The 12,350-nt window shown below is 45.4% G+C and overlaps 1 protein-coding gene across 1 annotated transcript in view; it reads right to left on the minus strand.

Annotated features, from left to right (window-relative positions):
- slc45a2 (solute carrier family 45 member 2) overlaps window positions 1–8,726 on the minus strand; it is a gene marked incomplete at both ends in the record, with an annotated part of 31,524 nt that extends 22,798 nt beyond the window's left edge. The window contains one exon of the mRNA XM_084441737.1: window positions 8,267–8,726. Within this exon, the coding sequence (XP_084297863.1) occupies window positions 8,267–8,726 (460 nt within the window). The remainder of the gene's footprint in view (window positions 1–8,266) is intronic.
- Window positions 8,727–12,350: the final 3,624 nt, after the last annotated feature.

The raw sequence follows: 12,350 nt of genomic DNA on the forward strand, positions 1-12,350 counted from the left end.
CCGAGTCAGCCTGGAATTTGCTGGAGTCTGGTACGTTGTTAACTGAACCTAGTTTAAGAGTGGTCCTTTTGTTTGTTCAGCTGTGTGAAAACTTAGACAATAGTGTTTATTCGAGCCGGTGTCGCGCACACGTGTCCTGGGTAGAAAGCCGGTTGTTGAACCGCATGTTCGCTTAAAGGCCAATATACCAGGGTTGGTCTTGTAAGTGTGCATTTCTGAGAACGGGTGTGTTTAGTACTACACGACGTCTCACTTTCGGAAAGCCTACTGTTTTGATTGTTTTTGGGATCCGCGTTGTGGAAGTTGCTGCGGCGCGAGAGAGCTTGTTATCTTGGGCTCATTATTTCTTTTTATTTCTGTTTCTCGTGTTGTGAAGGAGCACGACACGAAGATGGCTGTTTCACTTCGAAAGATTATTTGGAATCCCCGGGGGGGTTAGCTAGGTAGTCGTACCTACGACGTAATCCTTATTGTTTTGTTTGTAGACTTGGATGTCTGTTTGTGCTGCGTTTTGTGTTTCATGTTGAAGCTGAGGCTTCTTCAATGTTTGGTCCATTGTATGTTTGAGTCTACGCCAAGGTAGATCTGTTTTTGTCTTGGGATTTGAGGTCCTGTTTAACTGTTGAAACCCATAGTTATGTTGGGTGTTTTGGGGTTATGCTGGGTTTTGGTTTGTGTACATTTGTGATTGATTTTCGTGCTAGCTGCGTTCTAGCTGAGTACTGTTCTTGTTCTGCTCAAACTAGCTACAAACTAGCTTTCTCTGTTCTATTGTTTCAATGCTAGCTGGTTCATACACATGTTGATTAGCCCACGTGCTTAGCTAACTCTGTGCACACGTTGTTAACTTCCTGGTTTGCTGCTTGTGTGAAAAAAAAAAAAAGAGAGACTTCCTGTTCCTCTTTTCCATTTGAGGGTCGACCATTTTGGCTTCTGATGACTGCCATCTTGGGAAAAAAAATAATATATATAACAGGATAAAAAACAAACAAAAAAAACAAACAAGTATCTCTCAGCACAGCAGTAATTTGGTTGACTGAACGTGTTTAGTTTTTTTTTCTGTAACTTTTTAATTACATTGTTGGTTCTAATATTTTCTTTTAAAATGGGAGTTATTTTTTGTACAACAAAGCGTGTGTGTGAGAATAGTGAAGGGACAGAAAGTCCCTGTTCTGACCTCTTATCCAAACAAGAGTTTTGTTGTTTCAGGCCATGTCCCTTGTTAAGCAGACTATTTCAACCAAACCCCAATACTGGCCCCTCCTTGTTGTGACACCTATCCAAACAGTTTTGTTGGTTCAGGCCACGTCCGTTGTTCCTGTCCAAACGTCCCTTCCTGTTATTCGACCAACTGTCATCTCTACGGCTGCTACATACCCTTACCCCAAACAGGGATGTCTGAAATAACGCCCCCCCTAGGGTATTACTCTTCTGAGACACCTCCCTCTGGTTCCTCTCCCATTCTAGGGAGAGTGAGAGTGTACGTGACAAGGGGGGGGGGGGGGAGGGTAGAGGTAAGAGAAAAAAGAAAAATCATTCATATTTGCCAATATCTTAGTCTGATACATTTGTCTGACAACCCAATTTTGAGAATTTTGTTTTGTTTAAGATTTCATGTTTTACTGATTTCAGATGCACATTCATTGGTTTTGAGTTTTACAGAGAATTGACGTTCCTGGACTACCGGATAAATGCCAAACCGGTTGGAACCGCAAGTATTTTAATAATTTGAAATGACTGCCACTTAAAGTTGTGTTAGATGATGCTAACTTCAACCTCAATTCACTGTATTGTCATGTTAACTTAATATGCTCAGATACATATTCTTGAAAAAAAAAGAAAAGACATCACTCCAATTTATCAAAACTGCGGTCTATGATTTATTTTGTTATGTTTATGTGCCTCCGGCGCATAATTTCTAAGAATTGGTGTTACCCACAAGAGTGGTGAGAAATTGAAATGTCTTTTATTTTGTCTGTCTTTTATTGTATGTAAACTGCCCATGCAGCTTTGTCTGTGCGTCTGACGGCCCAAAGAGACAGCTGCATGGTAAAACAAATGTGTCACGTATTATTTCTGAAGTTTGTTTACAGAGCAGACACAGGCACTGGACGAGAGATGGAGGCTGCCCCAAGAATTGGATACAACCGGGGTAACCGAATTCCCATTTATATGGGCTGACACCTTGGTTCGTGGGGACGCTGGTCAACCGCCTCACCCCCACGTTGCCCAACTGACTGTGGGTAAGAGATAGATATGATCTAGGCTAAATTTAAGAATAGTAACCAAGTGGTTGTCAGACCCAAGGAACCATCACGTCCTAAGCGTGCTCATAACCCTCTGTCCTCAAACGCAGAAATGTGGTTATTGAAATTGAGCTCAACTTATAACAACCCCTAGTGTTCTTTTGAGAGCGGTTTAGATAAATTATATTTGTTCATGATTTGAGAACCCCATATGAAGCTATTCATTTATTGTTTTGGTTTGAGTAATGCATTTTTTCCATTTGTTCACCCTGATGTAAGGGAATTTTTGTTTTCACCATTAGAGGGCGCTGTTTTACATAATGTGTTGGTGCTCCCCTTTTTAAATGATTATTTTGAATAACAATTTCTTGTTAGAAACAAGGACTCATGGTTTGAGGATACGAATATGTTGTTTTATTTTAGGAAATGGCCATAGAATTTCTAAGACCTAAATCTTATTGGTGCGTGAGCAGGTTAATTACCTTGGTCACTTACTAATGATAAATAAACAAAGGCTGCTTGGTAATAGACTACTGCAGAGTCTATCCCTGATTTAGCAGACAACCCTCATTAGACAAAAGCTAGCTCCACTTGACAAGATTACATGGACTGACGAGCCCGACTGGTTTTGACGATGACTAATGCACTCTGTTTAAGTATTTCTGACTAAAAAGACTTGACTCTGTTAAAAGGACTTGGGTCCTACTTGAAACCAGTGGCAACTACCACTGACGCTGTTTTACACCTAGTAGCACTGCGCACACAGTTTTGTCCATATCCGGCATGTTGTGTCTATTCATCTTTTACATCGCACCTACACACAGCGTGGCTGCTGCTTTAATAAGACTGAACTGTTGACCGTGCATTTCAAAGATGCACTGTTCTTAACTCTGCTTCCTCCTCCAGAAGGCAGAGAGACATGACTCAACATATTGAACGAGATCAATTAAGCCACGCTCAAACCTCTCAGATATTCTCCTCTCACTCTGATTTGGAATGAATGCTCATTTCATAGTTAGCATAACCTATACTGCATCTTCCATGCTTTCATTATGTTTTCAAATTAGCACACTGACCAGATCATGTTTCAAAAAAGAGGGGGAGTAAAGGATGTTATCAAGTTAACTGGTTGTTGCTAATGAAAATTGAAACCTCTGATCCTGTGTCCAGTATGGCTGCTAACTCCGCTGCTAAAAGCTGCGGTCCGGTCCTGTTTTGTCTATGCTGTCTCATCTGTGGATTCACAGGTCTGCCGACCTGAGAGAGCCGACCTGCATCATTTCCAACCAGGCCAATGGGTTGTGAGCAGAGACCTGAAACCAGAGTGGCCGTTGGCTGGGCCCGTACCAGTTCCTGCTGCTAACTCAGACGTAGCAGAGAGGACGTTGCGGGTACACGCCAGCCACTGCAGGCTGGTTCCAAACCAGGACGAGGCCACCCGGCCTGAGAATTCCAACAACCAGGATGCAATATCCTGTGTCACCACCAGGGCGAAAGCTCACTCTCTGGTCTCAGATGAGGAATCAGACAAAGAGTAACGCCTCATTGCTGTCAGGATGACAACTCTGAGCGCCACTTCAGCAAAACACAATCATGGGCCACCACACTGTGGCTTCCTCTGAGGAGGAGCTATTGAAAGAAGTGACCTTGCCTGTCACCTCCTTCCCAGGATCATTATGGCAACGTGGACAAGCGTTTGTCCTATTTGAATGTTGCACTCCACTTGACTGTTGAGACGAAGATGAATGGAAAATACTACATTCTGCATATATAAGATTTGAAAGCAACAGAGATTTCCAGGTTATACTGTTGAAACTGTGACTGGAGTTTAGTTTAGAGTGGGTATAGAAGTATTGAAAATTCATAATTATAAAGTTGATCTTTGTAGAAGCTGTTCCAGACTATTCTCAGGGGACTGTGTTTAACTGTGTTTAACTGCTATGCACCTAACTACATCAACCAAGTATCAAAATGAAGCCTAACAGAATTGCATCCACAGGGCTGAACTTGAAAAGCGAGTTAAACAATTTGAAGTGACCTCTTCAATACATCACAGCATGTATTAATATTTTCAAATACAACACATAGATTAGGACAAATTAGTGTTTAAGCAGATTTATGAGATGTGGCATTAAGGTTCAGAGAGCCATTCCAAATGGCGTATTTTTGAGCTATAGGGAAATAGCGTATTCAATTTTAAATTGCAACAGTGTCATATGAATGTTATCTTGCTCATGTAATGTCCAGGATTAAGAAGATTGATCACACTCAAATGCAGGGAATTCATCAGCAATCAAACTAGACACCATAGAGCTGTCTCGAATTTTCAATTTAGTTTCAGTATATTATTTCTCTCATGAACGCATGACACATGATCGCACAATACCAAGTAATTTCAGCCTTAGCTACAGAAGTAAATTACATGGAAAAGATTGTGCTACAAAATAGACTTCCCTTAGAGATAATACTGGCTATATCTGCTGTTCGGTTAGTTCAGATCCCAATGCTACATTGAGTTCCATGAAGCAAACGATAAAGGTATTCAGATCTTAGATAATGTTCCTAAATGGAATGCTTTTGCAAGTCCTGGATATTCTCAAATATGTGTGTTTTCAGTTGTATGTTCTTCATCGTTATTATTTTTTAAATATTCTTAAGTGTATGTTTAAATGCTGTTCCAGATATGCCTATGCTGCCTAAATAATGATAGAAAAAGTTAAATTTACTATGAATTCAATTCAAGATCTTAATGATGTCTGTGCCATTGACATTGACTATTTGGAATATTTTGATACATAATCTGTTGGTTCTAATTTGAATTTAAGGGTTTTCTTCTAAAACAAATAGGGTTTTTCCCACTCAGTCATGAATATATGATGTCTTAGATTAATAATCATGGTATCTTTTTACCTTGCTTATGCCAAATTAAGGTGAGGAGTTTTGGTAAGTGATTGCATATGAGAAGAAAATGATCTTGGTGTGTTAAATAACTTGAGTTTGTTAAATCTTTATTATGCTCCACCTGGTGGAGAAATAGATTACTTCCTTTCCATGTGTGTAGAATAGGGTTTTTTTCCAAAGATGTTGGATTATTTTTATGATAGGCCTATTTTATAATTTGATTTCACATTGTTGATTCTTTCATTTCTATTATAGTTGTGGATATTTAATCCACAAAGTGGGGAATTGTGAATGAATTTCAAGTCTCAACATTGTGTTCCGTTTTCCCCCTGGACTGTAATTCTAAACCTTGTAGTTCGTTCTCATAGATCAGTCTGTCAGAACTACAAATCCCTCCCTGTGTGACATCACTTCCCTGTCTTTCCCCTGAAACTGTCACTTCCTCTTCTCCTGTATAAACCCCCGACCCCTCCTCCTGACTCTCACTCTTGCCTGGAATCACTTCCGGTGCGAGGGTCCGCTTCTGCAGAATCGTAACATAGAATAAACTATTGTACTTTGTTAAAACCAGCTTGATCGACCACTCAGCGTGTTCTTTGACAATCTGACTAAAAATAATCATCAACAGACTGTTGATCAGACTCAGGAGGCTCAGGTCCTTCGACGTGTGTAGCAGACTACTGAGGATGTTCTACCGGTCTGTGGTAGCCAGCACACTGTTCTTTGTCATGTTTTGCTGGGGAGGCAGTATCAGGACTGGGGAGACCAACAAACTCACGAAGACCATCCTAGCCATCCCCTCTATGATGAGCTGCAGATGGGGAGTACCCTCATCCCAAGTGCAAAGCAGAGTGGATCAGGCGTGCCTTTGTGCCAGTAGCCATCAGACTGTACAACAGTGTCTGAGACCCCCACCTTCCATTCTTGGACTCATCCCCTCCCCCCTCCTCCCCCCTCCTCCCCCCATCACATTGACTAGATTTTAGTTATTTTGAGTTTTTAGCTTTATTTTTAGTAGTCATTTCTATTTAATAGTTTTTTTCTTTATTTTAAATAGTTATTTCCTTTGCATGTTCTACATGTTAGTGTTGTATTGTATGCACTGTATCTTATGTATATCTTGATATTTGCCTCTTTTCTGTCCTGCCTGAATTTCCCCTTCTGATTATTAATGTTATATATCTTATCTCTCTCTCTCTTTCCTCTCTCTTTCTCCCCTCCTCTCCCTCCCTCTCTCTCTATTCCTCTATCTCTGTTCTACAGTATCTCTCTCCCAATCTCTTTCTTTCTCTTCCTCTCTGTCCCTCACTGTCTCTCTCTCTCTTCCTCAATCCTTATCTCCCACTCTGTCTCTCTCTCTTTTTCTCTCTCTCTCTCTCTCTCTCTTTCTCCCTCTCTCTCTCTCTCTCTCTCTATCTCCATCTGTCTCTCTATAAATGGGGCTCAGGGGGCCAGGAGTACACACAGTGTTATTCTGTGTGTTTATCACTGTTTAAACAGCATTAAAGCAACGGGCGACAATACAGATAACAATAGATGACTTGGTAACAACAGAGACATCTTGGACTGATAAGCCAATAGAAGCACTTCCCCATAATATCCTCACAATCACACACATCTGAGTCCACAACAACAATGGATTAAACATTAACCACCCCAGAGGATAACACACCCTAAACCAACCAAAAAGCCACTATTAGAACCATAACAGATTTTCACTTGTACCTTAAGGGAGAACCCCAGGGAGAACTATATCATTACTAAACAAGCTAGCTAGAAACATTTCACAAATAAAAGGTTCCATCAGGAATCAAAGGTTGTTTTTGGTGGTCCTTTCCCCCTTTAGGAGGTCCTTTCCCTCTACATGTAACAGCCTCTGTGTCCAGTCAGCCCAGAGCCTGGGGGGATTAGGGGGTCGAGGTACAGCAGGCTTTCTGCTCTTTCTGGCGGTCAACTGACCGATGAAGGTCAAGCTTCCTCACCTATGCCTCTCTCACACGACAGTGTCAACCTGAGATGTACAGAACCTGGCTTGCCACCACAATCTCTCAGCCTCTCTCCCTCCCTCTCCCTCCCTCTCTCTCTCTCCCTCTTTCCCTCACTCCCCCTCCCTCTCTCTCTCTTCCTCTCCCTCTCCCTCCCTCTTTCTCTCCCTCTCTCCACCACTCTCCCTCTCTCTCCATCTCTCTATCTCTCTCCCTCTCTCTCCTACACACTCCCTCTCTCTCTCTCTCTCTCCTACACACTCCCTCTCTCTCCCTCTCTCCATCTCTCTCCTACACAGTCCCTCTCTCTCCCTCTCTCCCTCTCTCTCCTACACACTCCCTCTCTCTCCCTCTCGCCATCTCTATCCTACACACTCCTTCTCTCCCTCTCTCCATCTCTCTCCTACACACTCCCTCTCTCTCCCTCTCTCTCCTACACACTCCCTCTCTCTCCCTCTCTCCATCTCTCTACTACACACTCCCTCTCTCTCCCTCTCTCTCCTACACACTCCCTCTCTCTCCCTCTCTCCATCTCTCTCCTACACAGTCCCTCTCTCACCCTCTCTATCCTACACACTCCCTCTCTCTCCCTCTCTCCATCTCTCTCCTACACACTCCTTCTCTCTCCCTCTCTCCATCTCTCTCCTACACACTCCCTCTCTCTCCCTCTCTCCCTCTCTCTCCTACACACTCCCTCTCTCTCCCTCTCTCCCTCTCTCTCCTACACACTCCCTCTCTCTCCCTCTCCATCTCTCTCCTACACACTCCCTCTCTCTCCCTCTCTCCCTCTCTCTCCTACACACTCCCTCTCTCTCCCTCTCTCTCCTACACACTCCCTCTCTCTCCCTCTCCATCTCTCTCCTACACACTCCCTCTCTCTCCCTCTCTCCCTCTCTCTCCCTCTCTTAGCCTCTCTCTCTTCTTCTCCCTCTCCCAGCCTCCCTCAAGCAACGGTTCAATGAATTCACGCACCTAAACTCACACATAAACGCACATTAATTCACACATTAACACAGTATCATTACTTAGTCTCTCAGAGGAAAGAAGCCAAACAAGGTCAACGGCCAATCACGTCGCCCCCTCCTAGACCCACCCCCCCCCCACCCTCGCCCCCTCCCCCCGAGCGCCCCTCACCTGAGACGACGGCGTCACCGTTGAGGAAGAGCGTGAGCCCCAGCAGCATCATGATGCCGAGCGCCAGGATGTAGGGCCGGCGGCGGCCCCACGGCGACCGGCAGTAGTCGCTGGCCGAGCCGATGACAGGCTGCAGCAGGAAGCCCAAGATGGGGCTGATGAGCCACACCAGGCTGTAGAGGCTCTTCGGCAGGCCGACCGACAGCAGCACCGGCGTGACGAACGCCGCCTCCACCGCGTAGCAGAACTCCCGGCCGAACATTACCACGGCGTGGAGCAGCAGGCGACCCCTGGACCGCCGGAGGGGCTCCACCGGCCTGAACATGGCGGACTCCAGGCTGTCCGTGTAATCCTGCTTGGAGGAGGAGGGAACCGCGGGGTAGATGTCCAGGCCGGCAACGCTGGCCCCGGGTTCGGAAAGCCGGCACGGCGGGCTGTGGTCCTCTGTTAGGAGGGTCATGGCTGGCGGAAAGGCTAGGGAGCAGGGAGAGAGGAAGAGGAGGAGGAGGAGGAGGAGGTCTCAGCCTCGATGGCTCTCTCTCTCTCTCTCACACACACACACACACACACACACACACACACACACACACACGGTATAATACTCTCATACACACTAAGCTTTACTCACACACTTGATGGCACACGCACACACGCACGCACACAGTACGAACTCTTTACTGGTCCTGGAACGCTTGAACGTACACTCTCATGCATACACGACCACACACATGCGTACACACACATGCGCACACACACAAACATCCATGTACACACACACAAACACACCCAGCCCAAGCCTTCTCCTGGTCCTGGTAATCTTCTACTCTACTGCATAGTTGAGCTCTGGGCTCAAGCTGCCACCCGAATGGGAGACTGAGCTGAAAGACAGGAGACTGCTGCCTGGAGAGAGAGGGAGGAAAGAGGGAGAGAGAGAGAGAGGAGAGAGAGAGGGAGGAGAGAGGGGAGGAGAGAGGGAGAGAGAGGGGAGGAGAGAGGGAGGGAGAGAGGGAGGAGAGAGGGAGGAGAGAGGGAGGAGAGAGGGAGAGGGGGGGGGGGGGAGAGGGAGAGGAGAAAGGGTGAGAGGGGAAAGAGAGAGGAAGAGAAAGGGGGATGAGAGAGGGGAGGAGCGAAGGGAGGATGGAGAGAGAGAGAGGGGAGAGGAAGGAGAGAGAAAGAAGGAGAGGGGATAGGAGGTGTGATTGATTCAAATGAATGAATCTTGAACTTTCCTTCTTTTTTCTCTCTCATTCCTTGAGGTCTCAGAGGGTCACGAGATCAGTCACATGACACAGACAACACAGGGAGTTCATACTCCATCTCTCTCTCTCTCTCTCTCTCTCTCTTTTCCTCTGTCTCCCTTTCCCTATCTCACCCTTTCTCTCTCTTACTTTCTATCCTCTCTTTCTCTCTTACCCCTCTTTCTGTAGTCCCTCCTCTACCTCTCCCCCTCTCTCTGTACTCTGTACTCAATATCCTAACTAGACCTTTCGAAGTTCGGAGAAGCATGATTCTGTGAATAGCTCTTCAGTTCATGCTCAAAGCCCGGGAGGGATCACAAGAGCAACTTTACAGTCAAGCCGGAAAGTCACCTTCTCTACGTTTTATTATATTACTGACTTATTATCCAATAGATTGGGGAAGATGAATGCAACTAAGTACACAGAGATCCTTGTAAATGGTAAATAGTCAAGAAAACCTGCTCCAGGACATAGGAGTGGCTTCGGAGAAAGTCTGTGAATGTCCTTGGGTGGCCCAGACTTGAATTCAATTGAACATATGTGGAAAGAGCTGAAAATGGCTGTGTACTGATGCTCCTCATTCAACCTGACAGAGGATAGGCCAAGAGGAATGGGCTAGAATCTCCAGAAACAGTTGTGCCGAGCTCGTAGCTTCCTTCCCAAGACGCCTTAAAGGTGTAATTACTGCCAAAGCGGAATCAACCAAGTATTCAGCTAAGGGTGTGTACAGATATGTAACACTAAATAGCCTTTTTTTTGTCAATGAAATAAAATTGCATATTTTCTAAAAACCTGTTTTCACGTCATCATTACTGGCTATTGTGTGTAGATGTCTAAGGCAAAAAATGAACTCAATCTATTGTAATTAGACAATAAGTCTGTAATTTAACAAAACGTGGAGAAGGGGTGTGCAGACTTTCCGGCTTGACTGTATATAACACACACACACACACACACACACACACACACACACACACACACAGGTCAGAGGCCAAGATTCAAGATTTCTTTATTTGTCACATGTAATGTACATGTAAAGTTACAGTGAAATGTTGTCAGCTCCAAGATTATGCTCAATACAGATAAATACTCAATTTACAAAATAACACATTTACAAGTTACAAATGTACTAAATACACAAGGCTAGGCCAGGCTAGCCAAACCCTCGTACAAGTTGCTGCAGATCAAGGCCTCCATTGTGGCGCGATGACGGGGATCTGCTGTTATGTTGTTGCACGCTAGGTCCATCAAGTGATGAAGCATGTGATCCTCAGGAGAGGCACAGCATAGCAGGACGGGGGCAAGGGGGTGCCAGTGGGGGAGGCAGGGGGGAGGCGGGGGGGGGGGGGGGGGAGGGGGAAGGCGGGGGGCGGGGGGAGATGGAGGGAGGTGGAGGGAGGAGACAAGTCACAGGAAAGGTCAATCAATGTGCGTTGACGATTCCAAGAATCACTAATGTTATGTTAGATCCTATTATGCTCATCTTATTAGGACATACACACACGCGAGCGCACACGTACACATTGCCCAGCCCTCATTCGTGACTGGTACATTAAGAAGGGACGCGAGCGCACACGTACACATTGTCCAGCCCTCATTCGTGACTGGTACATTAAGAAGGGATGCCCAGAGGGAACATGGGCATGGGAGCATACATTCTGAATGTAATTCACTGAGGCCAGGCCGGCTACACCGTGTCTGTCATGGGACAGCAGGCTGATGGCAGGCTCCAGTCATGTGAGCTCCTGTAGAGCCATGATTCTCACGGGGCGGACTTAAGCTGGGCCTGGCTTAGTCTCACATAACCAGACACACTGGGATTCCTGGACTTAACATTAGTGTCTAGTAGACTGAGAGCCGTAGCAGCTAGGATCAGCTTGGATCTGGCTTTGAAAGGGCAAACACACACATACTGTACACACACTCACGTACACACACACACACTCACACACGCACACACACACACACACACAGTCAGATGATGTCTTTCAACACGGACGCGCACACACACACACACACACACACACACACACACACACCACATTCCAGAAATGCCAGAGGTCCAGAGTGCAACAGCATGATCTGAACAATCGGAACCAGGACCAGGGTGCGAATGTTGGACCAGATCACATTCCTGGCTCTGAGTTGACCCTGGACAGCATACCTGCAGAACTAGAACTTTTAGTTCTGATTGATTCTAGAATCTCTAGTACAGGGGTGGCCAACCCGCGGCTCGCGAGCCGCATGCGGCTCTTTGCCCGTCAATGTGCGGCTCCTCCATCCATCCCCCCAAAAAGGTTGGCTTGCGGCTCTTCCATCCTTTCATTAAAAAATAAATTCAAACTAATCATATAGGTAGCAAATCACCTTGGTAACAAAATTATAAGTTGCGTTTACATGGACAGTTTGAATCGGTTTCAAATAGGTTTGGAAGACCAAACCGATTGAAAATATGTCATATAAACACTTCAATCCGACTGAAATGCCCCAACCCGATTGAAATTCCAATCGCTTTCAAGGAGGTAGTTTAAACCTTTTCGAAACCGTTTGGTCCGTCATGTATAGTACTACCTTGAAACGGATTGATGCTGCGTTCTGCGTTCATTTTGCGCATGCTCAAGACTTGACTAATCAAGGCACGCGCGACAGTTCCGTAGTCAGCTGTTTGTAACCATCGTAACGCAATCACTCACGGCTGCGTGCGCGTTCGAAACATTTGTTTCGTTATCGCATGTAAACATCCAACCAGTTTACTTTGTATCCCATGTATACGCTCAAGCTGAAATCAGCTTGAAATCAACCAGATTGAAAAATATTTGTCATGTGAACGCACCCATTGTAAACAA

Source organism: Borostomias antarcticus (assembly GCF_949987555.1).
Source record: "Borostomias antarcticus genome assembly, chromosome: 8".
NCBI lineage: Eukaryota > Metazoa > Chordata > Actinopteri > Stomiiformes > Stomiidae > Borostomias > Borostomias antarcticus.